The sequence below is a fragment of the Urocitellus parryii genome, chromosome 5 (assembly GCF_045843805.1).
Source record: "Urocitellus parryii isolate mUroPar1 chromosome 5, mUroPar1.hap1, whole genome shotgun sequence".
In the NCBI taxonomy this organism is placed as follows: Eukaryota; Metazoa; Chordata; class Mammalia; order Rodentia; family Sciuridae; genus Urocitellus; species Urocitellus parryii.
The window spans coordinates 11882411-11907481 of NC_135535.1; the positions used below are offsets into that span (position 1 = coordinate 11882411).

Below are 25071 nucleotides of genomic sequence, written 5' to 3' on the forward strand. Positions count from 1 at the left end.
GCAAGAAAAGCAAAGAAGGGAATTCCATGCAAGAAGAGCAACTGCTGTCACCTTTGGCCAGTGTGGCTGCCTCTTTCTTTTCTTTAAAGAAAAAATCGCATGCAAAGCTCATGGCTGACTCTCAAACGGCAGCTAAAGCACAGGAAAGCAAAGTCATGTTTGGGTGGGTGGACGGGACAGACAGGGGGACTTGAGCAGTCCTGAGGACATGGGAGGATTTTGGTTGTGGGGGACACAGAGGGCTCCTGGACCCCCTTCCTTCCTACAGTGCCCTGGTGGGGCAGGTTCCAGGGACAGGGACATCCCACTGTGTGCGAACCTGGCTCTGACCCAGCAGGGACCCTGTGGGGCAGGCCACCTGGTGGAGAGCTAACTTCTCACTTGTGCTCCCACCAGAAGAATCAGACCCTGCAGAGGACACAGGAGTGAGGCTCTTTATTCTTAGGCTGGAGCAGGAGGGAAGACGGAAATCCAGGCCTGATTCAATGTCGCAATGGGCAAAAGTCTGACATCTGCATTCGAAGGGAGAGATAAAGAATATCCATGCACTTCTGCCCTTTTCAATATTTTATTCACTCAAATCACTTAATACAATTTCATTCTATAGGTTCTTAATCAAGGAATGATGATCTTTAATACTGGGCACTGCTATAGACAAATCAATTCAAAGCAAACAATTATTCTAAGTTAACTCTGAGCACTGCAAACACACTTCATCCTGACAGACCTGTTACAGACATCCCCTCTGCATGCTGAGTTTAGGTGCTAGATTTAAAGTCTTAAGTCTTAGGCCTTAAGTCCAGCAGATGCCCACGCACTCAGATGCAGAGAGCAGGTCAGGAGCCGATGGAGGTTCTCCTGGTGTGGGTTGGCGGCTGGCTGAGGAGATGGGCATAAGGAGAAGTCGCCTTTCCCACTAGGATCAAGAGGCAGCTGTCGAGTTAGCAAGCAAGCGGTGAGGACGATGCAGAGGATCAGGCAGATGATGAGAAGAGTTGGGGTGTAGTCCAGGTCCTCATGAGGCTCTCTGGCATGTGGGCATCAGTGTCGGCTGGCTGAATGTTCATTTGTTCCATTATTTATACTAAATTTTGGGAGCTTCTGCTCGCCCTTTGGGTCCCTATCAGCTGATACCAGGTTTACTTAGTGACCTCTTACATATTAGAATGGACATATGGTCTGGTGGTTTCCGCCCTGATACCCTTCTGGCTCTTATCAGGGTTGTGGAAAGTGACTTGCTTTTATCAGGCTGTCCCTGATTGAGTGTCTGGGGGCTCTGTGGCTTGCCTGGTGAGCATGCAGATTTATTTTAAAATGGAGTTGCTTAGGCTAAGGCCTAAGGCCATCCTTACACTCAACCAAAAGACAGAAATGTGTAGTTTTATAGTGCTTGTAAGGTACGCAGGGCTGGGGTCTCCAAGTCATCGCATGCGTGGGGGTTTCAGCTGTGCCTGCGCCTGCCAGGGCCCTCATCCTGCCACTCCGCCTGGGTCTCCGCTCCCCGTGACCTTCGCTGTGCTGTGATGAGGGCAGCAGGTTCTGGTCCCTCCGAGTGGCGCTCCTGGGTCACTAGGTTAATTGCTTTGCTTCCCTTGGCCCTGGAACCTGTCCTGCGCCTTGGATGGAGGCTGAGTTTGAGTCTCTGTTGCTTTCCCAAGACAAAAGATTTTGCTCTGTTCTTGTCAAGAGTTCGAGAATTTGTGGGAGGAAATACAAAACAAAACAAACACAACAAAACAAAACGAAACGCAACAACATAGAACGAAAATAGAATTTCTGGGAGAAAAAAAACACAAAACAGTACAATTATTACATGTCATTAACTTTAAAATGAAAAGAGCTGAATGCACTGCCCACTCCTGAAATCCTAGCTATGGGGCAGGTGAGGCAGGACCATCCCAAGGTCACGGGCAGCCTGATCAGTTAGTGATACCCTGGCTCAAAATTTAAAAAATGAAAAGGACCAGGGTTTACCTCAGGATAAAAGTGCCCCTGGGCTCAGTCCCCAGAGAGAGAGACAAGGAGGGAAGCAGGAAAGAAAAAAAGAGAGAAGGAAAATGACCAGACACTCGGTGAGACCAAGAGATCTCTATTGCGGTGGTCTCTGATTACCAGGGAGGGAAGAGAGAGAGAGAGAGAGAGAGAGAGAGAGAGAGAGAGAGAGAGAGAGAGAGAGAGAGAGGCAAGAAAGAGGAAAGAGAGCAGAGAGACAGCAGCAGGAGGAATTTTTTATTTTTTTATTTTTAATTGTACCTGGACACACATCCTCATTTTCTTCATTTTTGTGGTGCTGAGGATCGAACCCAGGGCCTCGCACATGCTAGGCGAGCGCTCTACCACTGAGCCACGACCCCAGCCAGGAGAGTTTTTACAGCCAAAATCTAGTGGGGTCTGGGTCTGCGAGCTGCCTGGTGGCCTGCAGTGATTGGGTCACACAGGAGTTGCTAAGGGTGTCACCTTCTGCTTCTCAGGCTGACCGGGCAGGGGCGGGATGTGGGTTTCTGTTGCACCAGGTGGGTGGGGGTCTTGGGGGTTGAGTGCTCAGCCTTGAGGCCAACAAGCGGTCAGGAGCCAGACAGTGGGGTTGACAGTTCAGCCCGCCCTGCAGCCAGGACTTATTCAGCCTGCCCTGCAGCTAACAGAAAATCCTGGGGAACTTGGTGCTAGGCCCTGAATATTTGTGTTCCCCCAAATTCACAGGTCAACCCCTAACCCCCAAGTGTTGGCCCTAGGGGGCGGGGCCTTGGGATGGTGACAGGCCATGAGGGCGGGGCCTCACCTGTGGGACTGGCTCCTATGAGAGGGCCCTGAGGGTCCTGCTTGCCCCTCCGTCCAGGTGAGGAAGGACAAGAAGGGGCCTTCTGTGACGCAGAGGGAGCCTCCCCAGCACCAAGCCTGCCTCTGCAGGCACCTGGACCTTGGCCGTGCAGCCTCCAGAACTGGGCAGGACACGTTTCTGTGGTTCACAAATCACCTGGTCTACATACACTGTTAGAGCAGCTGGAGCAGAGGGGGACACTGGCCAGCCACGTCACCCCGTCAGGCGGGTCTTGGCTGCCATGATGGAAGGCCACAGAGAGAGTGGTTCATACAGCTGACACGTAGTTCCCAGAGTCCCAGAGGCCCCTGGCCCAGGTCAGGGTGCTGCCCAGGTCAGGGTGCTGGCCCAGGTCAGGGTGCTGCCCAGGTCAGGGTGCTGCCCAGGTCAGGGTGCTGCCCAGGTCAGGGTGCTGGCCCAGGTCAGGTGCTGGCCCACTGGGCTCCCAACAGTGGCTTCTTCTTTCTTATTGGCAGGTGGCTGCCTTCTCTGTGCCCTTAAAGGGCTTCTCCGTGTGGTGCTTTGGGGGCAGGGGGACCCTCTCTATCTTCTTCCTCCTCTTATATGGACATTGATCCCATCAGATTAGGGCCTGTCCTTAGGTCTGCATTCAACCCTGTCACCTCCCCAAGCCCCACCCCCAGATATTAGTCATAGCTGTGAGAACGGACTTCTCATCCACCTGCTCCAACTCTGGCTCACTGGCAGGCCCGTGCCCGGTGGCCTGAGCTTTAACTGGGCTTGGGCGTTTGATGAATAATTTGAGGGGGACATAACTGAGTCCAGAGCACTCCATGGCTCAGTGACCTCCTGTGTAAAGCCAGGAAGATACTCTTCCTGGCACTAGGTCCTAAAGGAGCCTTAAGGGAGAGGGAACAGGTGACCAGGTCTGTGCAGGACTGCCATCTCCAGGGGAACCTCTTACAGTTTGGGCCTTCAGGGCCACCATATGCTATGTCCTCAAGGACATCGGTGCAAACTTCACTGCCACACTCACAAGCACACACTCCCTTAATCCCTTCTGGACAACCTTGGTTTCCCAGGATTTGGGCCAAAGCCCCGCTTCCAACATCCTGAGCTCACCTGCTGTAGCCGCTCATAATGGTGGCTGTACTGTGTCACCAGCTCTTCCAGCTCCTGGGCCTGGGCCCTTAGTTCTTTGGCCTGCTGTGCCCTCTCTCCACCCTTCAGTTTCTTCCAGGTGTCAGAGAGATTGCACAAATCCCGCACGAAGTGGACAGCCGTCTCTGCACCTCCCTCCAAGAGAGCACTTTTGGTCATTCCCAGAGGTGTGCCATCAAAGGCCTTCTGCACATACTTGCTGGTTTTGTCTGAGACTTTGCCACCTGTCAGGCGATACTTGGCAGCCTTAGCCAAGCTTGGCTTGGCTTGGGCTACCCTGTAGGCACGCCTGCTCTTCCTGAGACTCTTGGAGGTGTCTTGAAACTTGTCCATGATATTAGTCATAGCTGTGAGAACGGACTTCTCATCCACCTGCTCCAACTCTGGCTCACTGGCAGGCCCGTGCCCGGTGGCCTGAGCTTTAACTTTTTTATTGCAGGACCCTTCTATCAGGTTGGTCACATCACTGGTGACCTCAGCTGCTGCCCCCAAAGTTTTGCCAGCAGCTGAAAGCGTCAGGCTTCCTCTTGTGGTCAGTGGAGCGAGGGCAATCCCCAAGAGGCTCATGGCTCTAGAGAAGACAGCTGTGGTGTGGGCCACCACGTTGATCTTGTGGGTTTGTTCAAGGGTGGCATCAATCTCATCTGCCCGGGCTCGGAGCTCTCTGATGGTTTTTTCTTGTTCCTGTTTCCACTTGGGGAAATCTTTCAAAAATTGTTCTCTATGATACTTCAAGAAATAGTTTTCTTCATCTGACAGATCTTCATCTGGTGACCCTACAATTTCCAGAGCAACATTGTTATCTCCAAATAAACAGTAAAAGGCGATGGGTAACACCCCGGGGTTCAATCCCCAGTTAAAGAAAAAAAATCCTTTTTTCATGATAAGGCATTTATAAAGACTGTAGAGATTGTATTCCCAGGGACATATGAATATTAGATCTGATTTTGTGACTTATAGTGTTTAATAAAATTGAAACCAGAACTAGACAGGCAGATAGGCAAGGGTCGGATCCAGAGAATGGGGGGATGGAAGTGCTCACAACTTCAAGCCTTCCTCCACCTTATCCACATCACCTGCCCCAGCTCCAACCTGTTCTAAGGTAACCTGTCCCAGGGATCGACCCTCCCTACGGGGAGTTGTTGATTATGCCCCCTTCCTGCCCAGAACACTCCACCTTGGCCCCTCCAGCCCACCTGCCTCTCACCTTTTGGCCACCCCACCCTGCAACTCCTGGGCCCAGTCAGGTAGCAGGAAGGAGAGAGATAAGGAGAAGAGAGCAGGAGAACAAAGGAAGCCTAGGACCAACAAAAGGCACAACTCCTTGACTTGTAGGATGCCACTCATGGCCCCTCTTCTCTCCTAAGAGAAGTCTATTTTACCCCTTTTTAAATAAACCCTGCTTTGTATGCTTGCCAGGAGGGCGGGGCTCCAGGAGCCTGGGTGCCGCTCTGGCAGAGGCTGGACTTGGGACTGGCCTCTGAGTGGGAGGGTCTGGTGGGCCTGAGCCCCCAGCTCCCAGGACCCTGAGGCTAGCCCCTGGTAGGTCACAATTGATTAACTGGAGGACAGCCCTTGGTCCCCACTAAGAAGTGCAGGATTGTTTGGCATGGGAGTCTCCTCCCCGGCCCCGGATCTGGTCACAGAATGGATTGGTGTGGGTGTCAAGGACAGCGGCAGAGAGGAACAAGGATTTCCCATACAATATAAGAACTGAGACCCCATCTGAAGCCCAGCCCACCATCCACTGCCTAGGCCAGGGAAGGGAGGAGAAAGGGGCACTGAGATTGACTGATGGGTTGATTGCACAAAGGTGCCAGCCACCTAGATCCCTGTGTCCCCAGAGCTGTGAACACCAGAGGATGGGAGGAGGCATTCCCAGTGTGGCCCAGGCACTGTTCTGGTGTGAATGTGCTGTGTGGAAACTCAGGTTCAAGTTCGATTTCAGTCCTGAGGTTAAAGCCAGGGACAGGGGAGCCCTGGAGGAAGAGAAGTCATGAAGCCAGAATGAAAGACAGGCAGTGTGTGCAGACAGGAGTCCAGCAGGAGAGAGGGAAGGCCCGTTTGGGTCTGGGAAGCTGGAGACTGCCCCGAGGTACTGACATGTTCATGCCTTGGAGCCCTTCCTCCACAGCTCTGCTCCAACCCAGGGCTAAGAACCTGTTCCAGGAATTGTCCCTCCCTTCAGGGAGTTGTGAACGTTGTTCTTTCACTTCTCCCTGCCGGCTTCCTTCCCCCCTCACTCCATTTAGCCCTTCCCCCTGCCCAGGGGCTTCTCACCTTTTGGCCATTCCACGGAGGACATCTCCTGGGCCTACTCAGGTGTGCAGGAAGGAGAAAGATAAGGGAAAGAAGGCAGGAAGACACAGAAGGTCCAGGATGTGTAAAGGGCAGGACACCCTCACTTCCTGGGATACCAGGATACAAGCTAGGGCCCCGTTCTCCTCCCGGGAGAAGTCTGGGTTACGGCCTTCTAAGGAAACCCTGCTCTACATGCTTGCCTTGACGGCTTCTCCAGTGTTCAGCCTTCATCAGTGAGGAAGCAGGAGCCCAGGAGGAAGGGAAACAGAAACTCACAGAGGGGAGGCGGCTGGCTCCAGAGAAATATGTCTCACAGGTCCTGGTGTCCCCTTGGTTTGGGGACTTGCTTTTGGGTTTGCAGCGCTGGGATCCACCCACGCAGGACCAGGGATTGCCATGACCCGCGACCCCAGCCCACGTGCGTTTTTCAACATCTGGGCCAGTCTGTTTTCCGTCTTTCTCCCACCAAGCCATCTCTGGGCTCCACTTTCCCAGGGTGAACTGGCTGCACGGGAGGGAAACCTACCTTTGTAGAATGGAGATGTCCTCCTGATCGCCATGATTGAAGGGTCTCTCTGCTCACCTAGTTCAGAACGGCAGGGTGTCCTGGCTGGCAGGGGAGCTGCTCGCCCTCTCTACAGGGGAAAACAGACCTTCTCCTTAGCAGAGGCACAGGTGGCTGAAGTGGGTTCAAAGCCCCTCCCGTCCCTTTCCAGCTCTGCAGTCTCAGGACTGCCCTCGCTGCTCTGTTTCTCTCTTTATCCGTGAAATCTCTGCAAAATGTCTGGCTCAGTAACTGCCAGGACACCTCCCTGCGTCCTTCATCAAGTAAACAGGATGAAATAATCCTGAATCCAGAGGACGGGACGCGGGGACTGCATCAGGAGGCGAAGCCAGCTGCAGCTTCTTCCAAGAGGAGCCCTGAAGCTGCGGGGCCCCGGGTTTCTCAGGAGAGGAGCGAAGCCCAGAGCCCGGAGCCCTGAGCTGCACAGTTCCCAGCTGCGGGGAGGCAAAGCCCAGTCGCCCCGAGGACAGCTGTTTGTCCAGAGCCAGGGGTCAGGAGCCAACCCTTGGCACCTGCTCCTTCAGGAGCCCAGCCCCTGCCCTGGCTCCCTAGCCTGAGGTCCCTCTGCTCCAGGTCTGGGGGAAAGGGCCACCGCACCTCTGTGCTCACCTCCCTGAGGGTCCCTGGTGCTGCAGCAGCGAGCTGGGAACAGGGACAGAGGCAGAGGCAGTGGCCTGTCCAAGCCACCGCCTCCCAAGATATGCAGGAGACCCTATGGGTGGGGCCGCTGCATGTCAGTTGTTGGGGCTTTGGAAAACCAGAAAGAGGCAGGTTCCCGGAAGACCTGGGCTTTCCCGGAAAAGCCCCACTTTTTCTTTCACTTTCACCTCCCACGGGGTGACTGAGCAGGAGGCTGATGTGCAGAATCCAAGCCAGAGGCCGGCTGGGGCATGGCCAGCTCCTGCGAAGCAGCCCGAGGCCCCTCCCTCCAGCACAAAGATCAGACACAGCAGCTGCCAGGTGGACCCCGCAGCCCAGAAGCCACTCAGCGCTGCAGTGGGGTGAGCAGGCTGCTCAGTTGCCTTAACCTTGGCTCCACATCTGTGGAATGGGAATCCAAACAGCACCTCTGGCTCAGAGCTGCTGTGACCACGCTGTGACCAAGCTGGGCAGAACCCTACAGGGACACCCAGCCTATAGATTAAAAGCAGCTGCCTGTGACAACTATAAAACCCCTTTCTCCCACCACATCTTACGTAGGTACACAGCCCTGTCCCAACCCCAGGAGGGAGACTTTAGAGGGCCAGGGACTTGCACCTGTCGTTCTTCCATGCAGAGGCTCTGAGCCCAGAGACTCAAACAGCTAATTCACTCGGAGGCTGGATGACTTCATTCTCATGGTGGGTATGAACTCAGGGACAGATAACTGTCCAGGATGGGAAACAAAGGTAATCCTGTTTCTCCTGAGACTAGGGAGAGGGAGAGATTAGGGAGTGGAGGGAGAGAGGAAGAGCAAGAAAAATGTCCACTTATAAAAACAAGTTGCAGTGGCAGAGCAGCAAGGGCTACATTCACAGCATAGAGTGGACCCTGTTACAATTCCCCACAGTCAATTTATACCTTCCATTTCTATGAAAAATGGGCTACGACATCTCCAAGCTGCTTCCTGCTGAAGGAGATGAAGTTGAGGGAAGTGATCCAAAGTCCTTGTTCTCTATCAGGTGGGACATGGACAGTTAAGGTCTTTCAGCATCAGAGCAGTCCAGAGGTCCAGAATGGCAGATGGCAGGTGACTGGACAAGGCACACATAGGGCAGGGATCATGCTAAGACAATAATAAAGAGAGCAAAACGGTACTTTTTTTTTTGTAAATAAATAGCTCAAAAGCAATTAGTATTTCAGCTGGTCTCCGAAAACCCTAAGGACAGTGACTCAATCTTATCAGTGAAAAACAGTTTGTCAATATAGGAGGTGAGGAAGATTTATAGGTGTATGACATCATGCTCTAATTGACTCAGGAAAAACATGACTCCAGAGTCCTTTGTGATCATTATCATTAGGTACTGCCACACCAGATGCTTCCTTGACAGCCCCCCAGCTTTACTTATTTTAGGTAAGGCTGACACAAGTGTACATCTTAAATACATTAAGAAAGCCCATTGTTTTTGCTTTTAAATGTCCATGTAGGACTGTCCTTTTAGGGTATACTCTCTTGCCATGTATTTAAGAGCAAAACTGACCTTGTTTCTATCTACTCTTCAGAGTGACCTGAGATTCCTCAGAGATCACCCTTGGGGACATGTGTGAAGCCTCCTTACTCTTTTAGCTTTCCTCTATCTGTGGTGCCACTTGCCAGGATGAATCAGGGTCCTGCTGAACACATGTGGCTTCTCTTGGAAGCATCAGAGACATTTTCATCTCCAGTGATCCTCCACTTTGCAGAATGTGCACTGGTTGGCTTCCTGTTCTCTAGGGTGCTCTCAATCTCCCTGATCAGCAGATCCGGTGACTCACAGGCCCAGAGAGGAGTCCTGTTGTTCTCTGGGTCCTGGTTGTCCTTAGAGGTTAAGGGCCAAAATGTTGTCTGCTTTTTCCTTGGCCCCTTTACTTCCTTGACTTTGGTCTCCAAGTTTTTGATTGTAAACACCCAGCAAGCCACTTTCACTAAGCTTAAAGAGGAAATAACACATTATAGATTCAACATCTATAATTTTACAGATACCACTTTCATTTAATTTGGGTCAGTATTAGTACTGGAAGTCAGCATTACATACTGTCTATCCTGTAGGTGATGGCTTATTATCTCAAATTAACCCAGGTTGTTGTTGTTGGGGTGGTGGTGGTGTGTGTGTGTTTGGAGTAGTACCCCTGTGCAACATTAACAGGCAATAGTTATAAAGTTTATAAGGAAAAATTAAATTAAATTAAAAGAGAAAAGCATATTTAGTTTATGTATTAACTGTGAACCAAGAAAAATGACTTTTATTATCTGTACTTTTACTTAGTTACATATTATATTCCCTGTTTGAGATCACAATACTCTTTATAACAAAAATCAGTCTTTTGAACACAACTTTAAATCTGAAGTCTATTCTATTTTGGAGCCATTCTAACATGGAACAAGGTGGGAGGCAGAGACTTATCTCAGGTGATGTGGGGCTCTTGAAAAAAAATGGAATCAAAGAGAGGCTAAGCAAGCTTTTACCTTTCTTTCTGTGGAAAAGTTTTGAGAATGCTTCCATGTTTTTACAGTGTTACCTTTAAATAGATCAGGATCTCCTTATTATTAACATCCCAAAAATGCATTTAAATCCCAATTTCATTGTGAAGAATTACACAAAGTTGTAACTTATTGACAACAGTCTACTTTATCCATCTGTAAAACTGATATCAAATGATATGAATAAATACCAACCAAATTTGTTATTTCTTTTTTTTTTTGTTTTTTTGTTTTTTTTGAGAGAGAGTGATAGAGGGAGAGAGAGAGAGAGAATTTTTTTAATATTTATTTTTTAGTTCTTGGCAGACACAACACCTTTGTTGGTATGTGGTGCTGAGGATCGAACCCGGGCCACACGCACGCCAGACGAGCGCGCTACTGCTTGAGCCACATCCCCAGCCCCAAATTTGTTATTTCTATACAATTCTAAGACTTGTGCTACACAAATCATTTTAGTTTGGATAATACCAACTTGGCAAAGTGCTCTCCTAAACTTTTCATTTATCTAAGTTTAACTTTTAAAGCCCAATTTAGAATCCAAAGTGTATAGTAACAATAATCACAGGCCTGCATGTGTTAACAAAAATCAAAGGGTAGCCTTAAATCTCTTATACATTTAGGAAACAGTGTTAATGACCAGAAATTGGCTTACTCAAAGCAAACAAATATAAGACAGGTTTTTAAATGACAGTGTGGTCCTTCTATGCCAGATAAGTATAAATGTATAAAAGAGAGCACTTATTGGTCATCTAGCTGGCAAACATGCAGAAACTTCCATTTTATAAACTTTTATATAACACGTAGACAAGGCTTAGAGAGGTAATATTCTCAGATGCCTACATATAGCCAGTCACATATATTTCAGATGTTAACAATATTGTTTTAACTTAAGTAACAATTTATGGTTTGACCAGTTACAAAGTAATCATTTAAGAGTTTAAAACAGGAACAAACCCTAATTCCTTTAATACTTAGTTTCACAAATAATAAAATCAACAAATACAAGAAATTTTGTTTATATAAGAGCAGATCTGAGTTTCAGACTTTGTTTCCTATCTGTACATTAAAATTCAATAACTTTAATGACTGTGCTAATTATAGCCAATTTAAACACAAACACAAACTTTTTGAGATTTACCTTCCACAAACATTCTGCAACTTACTTAGACAATCACAACCTTACATATTAGTTTTGTCCCGTTTCATGTTGGACTTTGGGGCAGAGCCCGGGAGCAACAGTTAATAGGGGAGAGTAGCAGTGAGCTGGCCCCAGGTCTCTGAATCCCAGGCCTGGCTGTCCAGACCCTTGTCCCACAGCAAGTCCTGGCCCTCACCTACTCCCCTCTGTCTGTAAAGATCAAGTGTGTGACCTTGACCATGGCACACCAGTCTTCCCTGTGTGTGGATGCACAGACACAGGACTTGACTGTCACAGGAGGCTGGAGAGACTCTTGACACTGCTCCCACCTCAAGTGACAAATGGTGCTTGTCCTCCCAGGTTTGGAGGGCTGGGAGCCATCACGTGTAGAGCGTTCCTTGTGGAGTCCTGTGCTGGGGACATTGCACACCTCATCTCTTGGGTCCCAAGGCCCCTTCCATGAGTCAGGGAGCTTTTGCCCAGTCTATCATTACCAAGGCTGAGACTTCTGGGCTCAGGGATCACCCAAGGTCACAGTGTCTAAGAACAGGCAGGCTGGGGTTGCAGCCCAGGTGTGACGCAGTTCCCCTTCCCCACAGCACGTCTCAGAAGCCCACATCTCTCTTCTACTTATGAAGAAAAATTTGAGTTTGGCAGAACACTCCTTGTGGCCCTTGAGCCTGGCCACAAGGGCAGGGGCTGGAATGCAGGTAAAGGCTTCCTGTTCTCTAGGGTGCTCCAGATCTCCCTCAGTAGATCAGGTAACTCATTAGAGTTGCAGGGCCCAGGGAGGGGTCCTGGCGTTCTCTGGGTCCTGGCTGACCTTTAGAGGGTAAGGGCCAAATGGTGGCTGCTTTTTCCTTGGCCCTTTTACTTCCTTGACTTTGATCTCCAACTTTTTGATTGTAAATAGCCAGCAAGAAAGTTTCACCAGGCTTAAAGAGGGAATAACGGATTATGACTTCAACATCTATAATTCTACAGATACCCCTTTCATTTAATTGAGGTCAGTATTAGTACTGGAAGTCAGCATTACATACTGTCTGTCCTGTAGGTGATGACTTATTATCTCAAATTAACCATGGTTGTTTGTTTGTTTGTTTATTTTCAATAAGCAGTACCTCTGCAAAACACAAACAGGCAACAGTTACAAAGTTTACAAGGAAAATACAAAATGAATTAACAGAGCAAAAGCATATTCAGTTTGTGTAACAACTATGAACCAAAAAAATGGCTTTTATAATCTTGAACCTTTACTTAGTTACATATTATATTCCCTGTCTGAGAGCACAGAAATCTTTACATCAAAAATCAACTTCTGAATACAACTTTAAATGGGCTGAAGTCTAGCCTTTTTTGGAGCCATTTTTAAAATGATGTAAGGTGGGAAGCAGAGCCTTATCTCAGGTAAGGTGTGCTCTTCACAAATAACACAATACAACTTACACCTGAAACATGAATCAAAGAGAGGCTAAGAGAGCTTGTAACTTTCCTTTTGTGAACAAAGTGCCAAAATGCTTCCATGTTTTACAGTGTCACCTTTAAACAGAACAGCCTCTCCTTATTATCTTCAAAAAGTGCATTTAAATTTCAATTTCAGTTTGAAGAGTTGACAGCAGTTTACTTTATCCAGCTATAAAACATGAAATGACATGAATAAATACCAATCAAAATAGTCATTTTTATATAAACCCGAGACACTTGCTACACCTAATTTTAGTTTGGAGAACACTAACTTGGCAAAGTGCTCTCCTAAGCTTTACATTTAATGAAGTTTAACTTTTAAAGTCCAATTCACAATCCCGAGTGTACAGTAACAATAATCAGAGGTTTGCACGGGTTAACAAAAATCCAAGGGTAGCCTTAAATCTCTACTACATTTAGGAAACAGTGTTAATGACCCAAAGTTGGCTTAGTTAAAGCAAACAGATATAAGACAGGTCTTCGAATGACAGTGTGGCCCTTCTATGTCAAAAAAGAGAGCATAATGTATAGAAGGAGCACTTATTGCTTATCTTGCTGGCAAACTTACATAAGCTTTCATTTTATAAACTTTTTTTTCACATTTGTCAAGGTGTTTATTATAAAAGTTTCATTGTCATATATGGCATACATTTTTTCAATGTTCACTACTGGTATGAGTTTTCAGATGTTCAATGAATTTAAAATTTGAATAAGTTTTGGAAATATTATTTAACTATTTAGGGTTTCTGTGCACAATGAATTCTCCAAAAATCAGTAGTGTTTAAGAAACATGTGGCTATGAAATGTTTTTTTTCCCCCATTTGTATTCTCTCTAACCAGTATGTATCCACAAATGCTGAGTACTGGTTAATAAATTTTTGAGGCATTGTCACATTGTTAGTTTTCACATTTCAAAACTTTCTCTCTGCTGTGGATATTGTGGTGAGGATTAAATGTTGACCTCTTCTTAGGGGAATGGTACAATGGTCTCATTTGTAGAGCTTTTCTCCAGTGTGTTTTCTCTGATGTCTAGTAATGTATGATATATAATTTAAAATGTTTCAACATTCTCTTCATTTATATGTCTTCTTTCCAGAATGAATAGCCTAGTGGTGAAAAAGATTTGATTTCTTATTAAAAGCTTTGCTGCATTGTTTCCATTTGTATGGGTTCTTTTCTGTATAAATTCTGTTGTTAATAAGGTTTAGTATTTCTTTAAAAGTATCATCACTTTATTCACATTTCACACTCATCAGGGTGTCTTCTGTTGTGGTGAATAAAGTTTTACTTTTTATTAAAAGTTTTGCCACATTATTCACATTTGTAGTGCTATTCTCCAGTGTGAGTTCTTCTGTGGTGAATAAGGGCTGTTTTATTGCTAAAATCTTCGCCATGTTTCTTACATTGTTAGGGCTAGACAGGGCTTAGAAAGGTATCGTTCTCAGATGCCTACATACACCTAGTCACATATATTTTGAGTGTCAACAGTATTGTTATAACTTAAATAACAATTGTTTACTTGACCAGTTACAAAGTAATCATTTAAGGCTTTACAACAGGTACAAACCCTAATTCCTTTAAGACTGAGTTTCCACAAATAATAAAACCTCACAAATACAAGAAAATTATGTTGATAGTAAGAGTAGATCTGTGTTTCAGATTTTTTTATATCAGTACATTCAAATTCAAATAACTTTAACTGACTGTGTCACTTATAGCCAATTTAATCACAAACACACTTTTTGAGCTTTACCTTCCACAAACCTTCTGCGACTTAGACATTCACAACTTTACTTGTAAGTTTCGTCCCCTTTCATCTTGGACTTTAGAACAAGAATATTACTTAAGCAGCCAAAATACTTTCTCATCCAGAAACATTTCTTTTACCTTTCAATTTTCCATACTAAAATGTATTTCCATACATATCCTTTTCTTTTATTTTTTTCTAGTTTGTGACTCTTTCTTATATTCATATTGTGACACAGACTTCATGAATGTTATTTGTGCATTTAATTGACACACAAATTTCATCCCAGGAGAGGGTTGGACAAACCAGAATATACAAAAAAAAAAAAAAACCCACTGTGCATTAATCTTTTTTCCTCCCATGTTGCATTCCAGGGGTTGGAGGACAGGCATTGAGTCTGACTGTCTGTCTCCTTCTCATTATACAATGTGCTCAGCGTTAAGTGGGTACCTGTTGTTGGTGGTCCTGAGGCTCCTTTGGGGCCTTTTCCTCCACTAGCTCATGGATACGCCATGGCGGGGCCTTTCCTCCCGTTTCTTAGGCTTCCCTGAGGATCCCTAGGAGGAGGCTGCCCATGGAGCACAGGTGGGCTTTAGTTTCTGCCCTTTTCGTTTCTGGGTTCAGCTGTCTATTCTGCCAGTGACCCAGGCATTTGGTCTGATGGGACAATATCACAGCAAGAATTGCTTTGCCCCCATGATGAATATCCCCTGGCCAATGGGGTGTCCTGTCAGACCTTAGAAGGGAGACTGTTTTGGTCCCCAGGTCATAAACTGACAGTGCTGGAACCCGCTTTGTGGCCAACAGCCTCCCGCTAACCTGGGGCAAAGGGGAGGGACTGGGTGGTTCTGGAAGAAGGCCCCCTGCGGTTCCCAACTCCAGGAGCCCTTGTCCTGGGGGAAGTGTTCAGGGGGCTTTTGAACTAAGGCTTCCAGGAGGTAGAATTTTCCAAATGTAGTCAGAGTTGCACCCCTGCCCCCAGCTCTGCTTGGAAGCTGTTCCAGATGCGGGAGCCCCGCTGGGTGGAGCAGGGAGCAGTGGTTACTAGGGGAGAGCAGCCCTGAGAAGGCCAGGGCTCTGCGTCTCAGGCCTGGCTGGCCAGACGGCTGGCCTCGACCTACTGCAAGTCCAGCCCTCATGATCTCCCTTCTGTACCTTGACCGTGGCACACCAGTCCTCCCTGTGTGGGGACACAGGCACAGGGCTTCACTGTCACGGGAGGCTGGAGAGACTCTTTATTTTATTTTCATTTTTTGGTACTAGGGGTTGAACTCAGGGGCACTCAACCCCTGACCACATCTTTTGTATTTTATTTGGAGACAGGTCTCAGTGAGTTGCTTAGCACTGTGCTAAGTTGCTGAGGCTGGCTCTGAAGTCATGATCCTCCTGCCTCAGCCTCCCAGGATTACAAGTGTGCGTCACCCCGCACAGCTGGAGACTCTTGACACTGCTCCCACTCAAGTGACAAAGGGTGCTCTTCCTCCTGTGTTTGGAGGGCTGGGAGCTGTCACGTGTACAGTGTTCCTTGTGGAGCCCTGTGATGGGGACATTTCACACCTCATCTCCTGGGGCTAGGCTCCTCCCATGAGTTGGGAGCTTTTTCCATTCTACAGCTGCTGAGGTGAGACTCCTGGGCTCACGGAACTCACCAAGGTCACGGTGTCTGAGACCAAGATGGCTGGGATTGGAGCCCAGGTGTGACACAGTTCCCCTCCCCCACAGCAGGTCCCAGAAGCCCACGTCGCTTTTCTACAGATGAAGGGGAAAAATGCTTTTTGCAGAACACTCCTTGTGGCCCGTGAGCCTGGCCAGGCGTGGGGTGGACGAGGGCAGGGGCTGGAATGCAGGTGAAGGACGAGCAAGGGGCACATTCAGTTTGCAGGTTACAAGGAACAAGCTCATCTTGGTCCGGTGTAAGCAAAAGTGACCATAAATTGAAGGCTGTGGATCTAGCTTGGGTTTTTTTATTTATTGTTCTGCCTTTTGATTGTTGGTTTTAGTACCAGGATTGAACCCTGCAGTGCTTAACCACGGAGCCACACCCTATCCCTTATTATATTTCACTTAGAGACAGTGTTCAGTAACTTGCTTGGGGCCTCACCAGGTTGCTGAGGCTGGCTTTGAACTCCTATCCTCCTGCCTCAGCCTCCTGAGTTGCTGGGATTACAGCTGTGGCCCCTGTGCCCAGCTAGCTTGGTTGTTCTTATACTGCCCAAGTCACATCACTTTAGTGCATCGTGAAGCCAGTGTAGTGGGTCTCAGTTGTCACAGGAGGAAATGGCACAGAATGAAAAATACCAGTGTGTGTCGTAATAACGAGGACATGGGTATTGTTTCATGAAAATCGTGTGCCCGTGGCCACAGCCTGCTGGTGGCATTTGCGGAAAAAAAGCCCTTGCAAATTTCTAAACAACAGTAAATTCTGTTAGGAAATTCTAGTGTGTCTTACAAGCCAAAAAGGGAATAAAGTTAGTAAAATGCCTCAACCGAGTTTGAATAGAATACTGGAATTGAGAGTTACTGGGCTGGATATGTAAAAATAGGGGGGAAGGTTGGTCATGCTTATAATGGTCTCAAGTTCAAACAAACTACAGTGACAATACACCGCTTCACAGGCCACAGGCATCTCCAGGGGCTTTTCCTTCCCTCAGTAGGTGCTGGCAGAAGGTGTGCTCAGTCGTTTTCCAATATAGATGCCTAGCCCCAAAGCCAAAACATGAGGAATGAACACCTTCAGAAATTCTGCAGAAAAATACCACCTTTCTTCATGGCTCCGCTTTTCCTCAAGCTTAGAGACACAGAGCGCTTGGGGTGTCGGATACCCAGTCTGCACTTTTCTGCAAAGCCTCGACTTCCTTCTCTCCTTCTAGCACTTCCTCCTCTGACTGAGAGCTGTGTCCCTGCTGGTGTGCATCTCCACATCAGACCCGACCTGCCCATCTTCTGAGGTGAAGGCTGTCACATGAGAACTGCCTCCTGAACTGCTGTCCTGACTCATGCATCCAAAAGAATCTTCTCCAGGTCTCCATTGTGGATGGAAGAGGAAGAAGGTACGTGTTCCAGCGCCCATTCTTCCCATTGCCATGATCATTGCCATTGCTGCCAGTCATGGGCAGCTCCACCCAGGAGCTGTTGAGGCCGGCTGGCGGAGGCAACGCCTGTTCCCTTCCTCGCAGTTGTTGTTGTAGTTGTGCAGGTCGGCGGTGGCTCAACCAAGTGAGAGGACCTTGTCGGGCGGCTGGAAGAGCTGCGGCCACGGCGAAGAGCGTCTCCGGTTCTCAGGCAGCAACACAACCCAATGCCTTTATTTTTATGGGTGCTGAGGATCGAACCCAGGCCCCACCGGTGCTAGGCGAGTGCTCTACTGCTGAGCCACAATCCCAGCCCCTTTGTTTCTATTTTCTTAGCTTAAGGTGGTTGCTAGCTCTTATGCACCCAGCTTGGATCCCCAGTCCAGCCAGCCGGCGATAAGGGCATGGGTATTGTTTCATGAAAATCGTGTGCCATGGCCGCAGCCTGCTACGGGAATGTCTCTGTGCACGTGGTCACAGCTAGGGTGTCTGGGCTCTGACATGCTCACGGAACCCAGGGAGAATCTACAGAGTATCAGGCAGCTCCAGGAGCAGGGTCCAAGGCCCATCGTAGGTCCCTCTCCCACCCTTGTTATGTGTCCCCCTGCAGGTGCGCTTCATGGACAGCAGAGACCCAGTCTCCATCCTTCAGTTCATGTCCTCCCAGCCCTGGATTGTAGGAGAGAGAACGGCGTCCCCCGCAGATGCAGTCAGGAGACTCCCTGGGCAGGTCTCCGGGGAGGGGTTCGTGGGTCCCCAGCTGGGGTGCCATTCCCTCTCCAAGGTCCTCTCCTCCAGGAGGAAATGGGGCCTTCATAAAAGGGGGTGCCCTTGGACCAGGCCCCTGAGGAATGTCCTCCACGAGGTCAGGAGTGGAACAGTCTGGCCCAGGGACCACAGGAAGAGCATTGTGCAAAAGGACACGTCCCCAGCAGCTGGTCCCCCAGGTGGGCACCTGGGTGTCCTCACTGAGCAGCCCTCTCTGCTCCAGCCACAGGGTTCATTTCTGATGTCACCACCTCTCCAGGGGCTTCTGGAAGCGACCCTGTGGCATTGCTCCCCGTCCCTCACTGAGATTGGTCCCTCTGCGGCTCCCTCCCTGGCATCAGGACCTCTGCCCTCCTGGGTGATGTCATCTCCTCCAGGGAGCTGCTGGGTGTGGGCCCAGGACAGAGTCCACAGGCCCTGGAGCCCCCTGCCAGGGAGCAGCACACCAGCCCTGCCCTCCTGCTGTGGCCTGGGCATGCCATTTGCCATCAGGGACAGGAGGTGGGCTCTAGCTGGGTGGTCAGGGACCCGTGGTCACATTCCCATCAGGAGACAGAGGGGGAGCCCACCTGCAAGACTGAGCATGGGACGTGGGGCTCCTGCCGAATCCCAGAGCCGCCCCTCACCAGGAGAGGGCCGCGTCTTCCCCGTCCCTGCTCTCTGCACTCAGCGCCCAGCACCGTGGGGCTGCTGGGCCAGGGGAGCCCAGGTGCACAGCCCGGCGCACCGGGGTTCCCGTCCACTGGCAGCGGCCACACTGGCCAGGCCTCTGTGGGCACAGCAGGTGGGCAGAGCGCCCTGTGGGGAAGTGACTTTTGAGGCAGGAGGATAAGCTGTGGAATCTGGTGACAGAGGGGTTGTGGGGCCAGGAGAGGCCAGCCGGCCAGAGAGAAGGAACAGGCAGGCGCAGGACATCACAGAGCTGACTGGGGGACTGGGGTTTCATTTGCTGGCTCCCCTGGGGCAGCCAAGGCCACCACCTCCAGGGCCTGTGACATCATCAGTAAGAGGAGCCACTAGCCCCTCCTGTCTGGGGCCTGGGTCCTCCAATGTGGGCAGGAGAATGCAGGGTGCATGAGGCCCCAGGCTGAGCCTCCAGGGGGCCACAGAGTAGAGGCCCTGGAGGTTGTGGAGAGACCATGCGGCATCAGGGGTAGATCTTGTACCTTGTGGTTCTGAGATTCTTAAAGCGTGGATTCTAAATTTCCTTGGGAAGGAAGGTGAGTGTTGAACTTGACCCAGAAACACCCAAGCTAACCCCTCTCCTGTGCCATGCGGGGCCCAGGGTCACTGTGCAGGGATGAGAGGAAGCTGCAGAGTGGCCAGGGAGACCCCTCCTGAGCACAGACCACATATCATAGACCCCTGGCCAGGGGGACAGAGGAGGGCTGTGCCCGGGAGCACCCTGTCCTTGGGACCACATGATGTCTTAGCAGGTCTCTGTCTGACCCACCACAGGCTCTGCCTGAGCTGGTTGGGGGCAGTGGAGGGGTCTTTTGACTGCTGTGAGGTCACCTGTGGGAGGCCAACTAGCACAGATCCCCTGGAGTGACCCCTGAGTGTTTTAGTTGCCTGCAACCAGGCAGTCACCCTGCTGTGTCCCTGGTCTGCCAGTGAGAGCTGAGCCTGGGAAGCAGGTGATGTGCCCAAGGCCAAATGGCAAGGTTGGGTGGGGGAGGGGAGAAAGGAAAGAAGGGGCTGGATCCTCCTGGGCTCCAGGGCTGGAGGGTTGAGAGCTGGATTTCAAGTCAACCCTATGCACTGTTCTCTGCCTCTTACCAGATGGCAGAACTCCGAGGCCCTCTTCCAGGGCCAGAGTGAAGGATAGGGAAAAGAAGCCCAAGGACACTTCCCCTCTCCCCACCTGTCCCCCACCCTGCTTGTCTGGGGTAAAACTGAAGCTTTTGTCATTTAGAAGCCCAGGCCTCAGCCAGAGGGAAGGAATGCAAAAGGAATGGCACCCGTTTTACCAGGTTTCCGCTGCTGTCACTGAGGGACCCGGCAGCACCCTGTAGAAGGGAAAGGTTTACTTGAGGGCTCGGGGTTGAGCTGCTCCATTCCTTGGGGTTGAGGTGAGGCTGAACCTCATGGTGGAGCGTGTGGCAGAGGGAACCCGCTCACAAGAGATCAAGAAGCAGACAGAGACCCCACTCTTCAGATCCAAAAATACACCCAAACCACACCCAATTCCCACCTCCTCCAGCCACCCCCTAGCACCTCAGTTAGTCTCATCAGGGATTAACTCACTGATTAGGTTAAGGCTATACCCCAATCATTTCCCCTCCACACCTTGCTTTGTCTCACAGGTGAGCTTTGGGGGTGGGGGGACACCACTTCCAAACCATAATGGCACCTGGCCCTGGCCCCTGGCCACCACCGTAATGGGTCAGCAGACTGGTGTGTACAGCGACCACCTCTAAACTGTTAGTTAAAGGAAACCAAAGACTTGTAGGCTGCAAACTATGCAACACTGCCAAAAGACATGGGGGTAAAAAAAAGACACAGAAATGAAAAGACGATTGTTCATAAATTGGAAGGTTTGATATTATTTCAATGTTAATACTCCCTAAAGGATCTGCAGGTTCAATGCGAGCCTATCAAAATCCTAATCATGTTTTTTGCAAAAATAAAACATTTCATCCTAAAATTCACAAGAAACCTTAAAGAACCCCGAATAGCTCAAACAATCTTGAAAAAGAAGAACAAAGTTGGAGGACCCTACTGCCTGATTTCAAAATTGACTACGAAGCTACCATAAAACTGCACGGTACTGGAATAGAGACAGACGTCAACCATGGAGGAGAACAGAGAGCTCAGAAGGAGACCCTCAGTAAATGGTGCTGGGGACCTTAGGTGTCTACTGCCATCTATCCTAGCTGGCGACCTAATGCTGGGTTCACAAAATTTGATTATTTCAAGAATTTAAGAAAACAACAAAGAAAGCACCTATTCAATAATCCAGGGACGGCTCTGCGACCTTAAGTGTCGGTGGAAAGAGAGGGAGCCATTGGAATTCTTTATTCTTATATAGGGGACACACAAAGGGAGGTTCCATGGAACATTCTATCCCCAAAAGGGCAAAGGGGTGGGATTGCAAAGCAACAGGTGAGGGTAGCTCAGCCCCAGTGGGGGAACGCCTGCTCCTAGGGCCACGCCTTGTTGTCTGAGCTGGGAAAACGCCCAAGTCACTGTGACCTGGCACCGTCCTGCCAGACTGAAGCAGGAATTGTTCAGAATCCGCTGCATCAGGACTTAGAGTCATGTTCATCCAGCGCAGCTCCGACAGACATCTGACAGAATAACGAAGGTGACACTTCCCTAACCCCATGTACAAAAAAGTGACGCAAATTGGATCAGAGACCCAAGCGAAATAAATTGGTGAAACTCTTTGCAGAAAACAGGGCAAAAGCTTCACAGAATGGGAGTTGGCAGTGATTTCTCACGAGTGAGACTCAACAAAAGAAAAAAAGAAAAATCAGACTTCACGTAAATCACAAACTTGGGCACCAAAGGGCACTTCCCACAGAGTGAAACGGCAGCTCCATGAAATGAGAGAGGATATTTGCAAATCACATATGCAGGATTAGTGTCAAGACTAGAGAGAGCTCCTAACCCTCATCCACAGCCCCAAATCCCACCCATTTGAGAAATGGGCAAAGGATTTAGCTACATGCTGAAACTCATGTGAGCACATGAGATGCTCGGCCTCGCTCATCACAATGGGACTGTGACCTAACCACAAGGAGATGGCGTCCTACACCTGTTAGGATGGGTATTGTATTTAAAAAAAAAAAAAGACAACGAGCTGGCAGGATGTGGAGAGACCGGGCCCCTGTATGTTTTGGGGATGTAAACCAGTCCAGCCATTACGGACATCAACATGCAGTTTCCTTAAAAAAAGAAAAGAAAAGAAAAGAAAGAAACAATGATCATTTGATCCCATAAGCCTACTTCTGGGTAAGTACCAAAAGGAATTGCAATCCAGGAGACCCCGACCTGTTCCTGAGAGTGGCCCTCCACCTGCGGGTCCAAATGGAGCCCTGGACTTTGTTCAGGTGACACCTATTTTATGGCTGAGGAAACCAGAACCCAGAAGTGAGACCCAGCAAGGAAGGGTCACAGATGGCTCTGGAACCCCCATTCTCTGAGTCATTCTCCCCCTCCAACCATTTCACAAAATAAACAAGCTCCCAACTTCAGTGAATAAATAAATAAATAAACAAATAGGGCTGGGGACGCAGCTCAGTGGTAACGCAACCCTGGGTTTAATCAGCAGAATCAAAAAACATAAAATAAAATAAATCCCCAGGTCACAAGTTTCACCTGGCCATGCCCACACATCTTAATGTGCCTGGATGTCCCTGTACTCAAAAATCTCACACGATTTCTTATGACACAATGTGTGTGGGGGGGGGGACCACCCCTCCTGGCCCCTCGGACGCTGTTGTCCTTTATCTTAGGTATCACACTTAGAGGACCCTGTGTACGAATGGCCTTAAGGGTAATATCAGGACGGAAACCACCAGGCCTTCCATCCTGACCCTAAGATGCAAGATGTCCCTAAGAAACCTGGTAACAGCTGACAGGGACGCAAAGGGCGAGCAGAAGCTCCCCAAACTGATAGAAATAATAGAGCAAATGAACCGACACTCAGCCAGCCGACACTGCTGCACACAAGCCTGAGAGCCTGGTGAGGACCTGGACTGACACCCCAACTCTTCTCATCTGCCTCATCCTCGGCATCGCACTCACCACTCTCAAACTCCACAGCAGCCTCTGGACTCTGGTGAGAAAAGGACTTCTCCTTAGGACCCTCACCTCAGCCAGCCGCCAACCCCACCCCCGGAGAAGCTTCTGTGGGTTCCTGACCTGGTCTCTGTGGTCTGAGTGCATGTGCATCTGCTGGACTTAAAGCCTCAGACTTGAGACTTTAAATCTGGCACAAGCTCCGCATGCAGAGGGGATGTCTGCAATAGGTCTGTCATGAGGAAGTGCATTTGCAGTGCTCAGAGTTAACTTAGAATGGTTTACTTTAATTAGTTATGTCTGTTGAGTGCCCACCATTAAGGATTGTCCCTTTGTGATTAAGAACCTATGGAGTGAATTGTATGGAGTGATTTTAAGTGAATAAAAGCATTGAAAAGGGCAGAAGCACGTGGACATTCTCTTTCCCCTGGACTGAATGGGTTGCACCTTTGCCCATCACAACACCCTGATATTAAGAAGAGACTCCCAAGAATCATAGGAAGAAGTTTCAGGCAACAGATGTCCATTCTATTAGTATTGTCGCCCTGCCCCCACTCAGTCCACCTTGTTATTGGGTCCACAATTCCAGGAGGGAAAAGGGACCCTGCCTTTAGGTAAACACTTGGTAATACTGTGTAAATAAAAACTTGAATAATCTAAAAGTTCAGGAACTGGGAGAGGCCAACAGCCAAGGTCCTCTGCTTGGGGTTAAGTTTCCTCTCCTCCCACTTGGTTCCCCAAGCACCGCCCAGCAGCAGCAGGCCAGGGGCAGGGCCTGGGCTTGGCCAATCAGAGTGGACCAGGGCCTTTCCCCTCTCTCTTCCTCTAGGAACCTGGAGCTCCTGGGCCTGGGTGCCCAGTGAAGCCTGTGAGACAGAAAATGAGGTGGCCGGTGACATTTGTGCTGCATGGTTCCAGACACTGTCATGGGAAGCTGTTTCAGAAAACAAATTCAAATCAATGAGAGCTTTATTTACCGGCCAGGACTGTCACCCACCCAGAGAGACTGAAGCTCAGTGGGAGAACAGCGACTTCCTGGCCTGTGTCCTGGGAACTTAAAGACAAAAACCAGGACTCAGGGGCTTTCCTTAGCACCATGCAAACAAGCCACTCACGGAAGCTAGAAAAAAAAGCAGTCAGCTTTGCAACTCAGTTGACCACATCTTGGGTCTGAGCAGGTGTTAGACAACCGTATCCCGAGTTCAAGCAGGTGGTTAGCAGGGGTGAGAATCTACTCCAAAGTCTTGGGTCACCAAGACCACCATATCCTGGGTTGAGTGCATTCTGTGGGGTGCAAAGTACAGAAAACAAAATATTTACGAGAAAAGAGCTTTCATTTCAGTTTCTCGGAAGCGGCTCTTGTAACAGTTTTTTATACAAGGCAGCAAAATGGAGTCCTAGGCCTGTCTCTGGCAGTTATGGATTAATAATCGTCTCACCTCACTTATTATACCTATAATCTATATTTTTTACTAATCTATAACCTATAACTTACACTCTTATTGGATTTTATTGATTGGTTTACACCACAACAACACATGTGAGTCCATGGTATCCCTGAGACTGTAAACTGTGTGCCAACTAATTCCTTTTGCTGTGTAAGCCATTTTGAGTTGGTTTTGGACACTTAAAACATCAATGTCTAATCTTTCCCTAATTAAAGCATCGTACATAGCCAGGTGTGGGGGTGCACACCAGCAACCCCAGGTGCTCTGGAGGCTGAGCCAGGAGGATCTCAAGTCATCAGGCCAGCCTTGGCAACTTAACAAGACCCTGTCTCAGACATAGGAGTGGGGCTGGAGAGGCAGCTCAGGGGTAGAGCCCTCAAGGAGCATGACAAACAAGGCCAGGTTTAATCCCCCGTGCTGCAAAAAGAAAAAGAAAAATATTATATTAGTCAAGAGTATATTTTTTTAAATATTTTTTTCATTGTAGGCAGACACAATACCTTTATTTTATTTTTATATGATGCTGAGATTGTCCCAGTGCCTCCCTTGTGCTAGGCGAGTGCTCGATCACTAAGCCACACCCTCAAGTGAATACTTTGCAACATATTAAACTCTATGAGGCCTTGAACCACCATATAGCCCAGCTCCACCACCCATCGGTATTTGTTTTGAAGAATTAATGCCATCATGCTATCAGCATGCACACCCATGTTCATAGCAGCT

At 48.9% G+C, this 25071-nt stretch overlaps 1 protein-coding gene and 1 pseudogene across 3 annotated transcripts; both read right to left on the reverse strand.

The window, feature by feature from the left end:
• Positions 1–557: 557 nt before the first annotated feature.
• On the reverse strand, positions 558–7567 carry LOC113197718 (apolipoprotein L6-like). 3 transcript variants are annotated; one of them, XM_077798861.1, is made up of 5 exons: positions 7416–7567; positions 6768–6876; positions 6221–6254; positions 3902–4716; positions 558–1776 (listed from the first exon to the last, which is right to left on the reverse strand). In XM_077798861.1, the coding sequence occupies exons 3-5, from the start codon at positions 6243–6245 to the stop codon at positions 1570–1572; spliced, it is 1047 nt and encodes a 348-aa protein (XP_077654987.1). In that variant the 5' UTR covers positions 6246–6254; positions 6768–6876; positions 7416–7567; the 3' UTR covers positions 558–1569. The 3 variants fall into 3 exon arrangements, with proteins under 3 accessions (XP_077654987.1, XP_077654985.1, XP_077654986.1); XM_077798859.1 differs by lacking the exon at positions 6221–6254 and having other exon boundaries at positions 7416–7566; XM_077798860.1 differs by lacking the exon at positions 6221–6254 and having other exon boundaries at positions 7404–7566.
• A 9395-nt stretch (positions 7568–16962) lies between these two features.
• LOC144255167 (BCL2/adenovirus E1B 19 kDa protein-interacting protein 3-like pseudogene) lies at positions 16963–17531 on the reverse strand (annotated as a pseudogene).
• Positions 17532–25071: the final 7540 nt, after the last annotated feature.

Coding starts and splice junctions, on each gene's coding strand:
- LOC113197718 (XM_077798859.1), bottom strand. CDS start 6,801: ATGGCGATCAGGAGGACATCTCCATTCTACAAAG. Junction 4,717..6,767: donor GACATCTCCATTCTACAAAG/GTAGGTTTCCCT, acceptor TGGAAATTGTAG/GGTCACCAGATGAAGATCTG. Junction 1,777..3,901: donor ATTATGAGCGGCTACAGCAG/GTGAGCTCAGGA, acceptor TTTTTCTCCCAG/AAATTCTATTTTCGTTCTAT.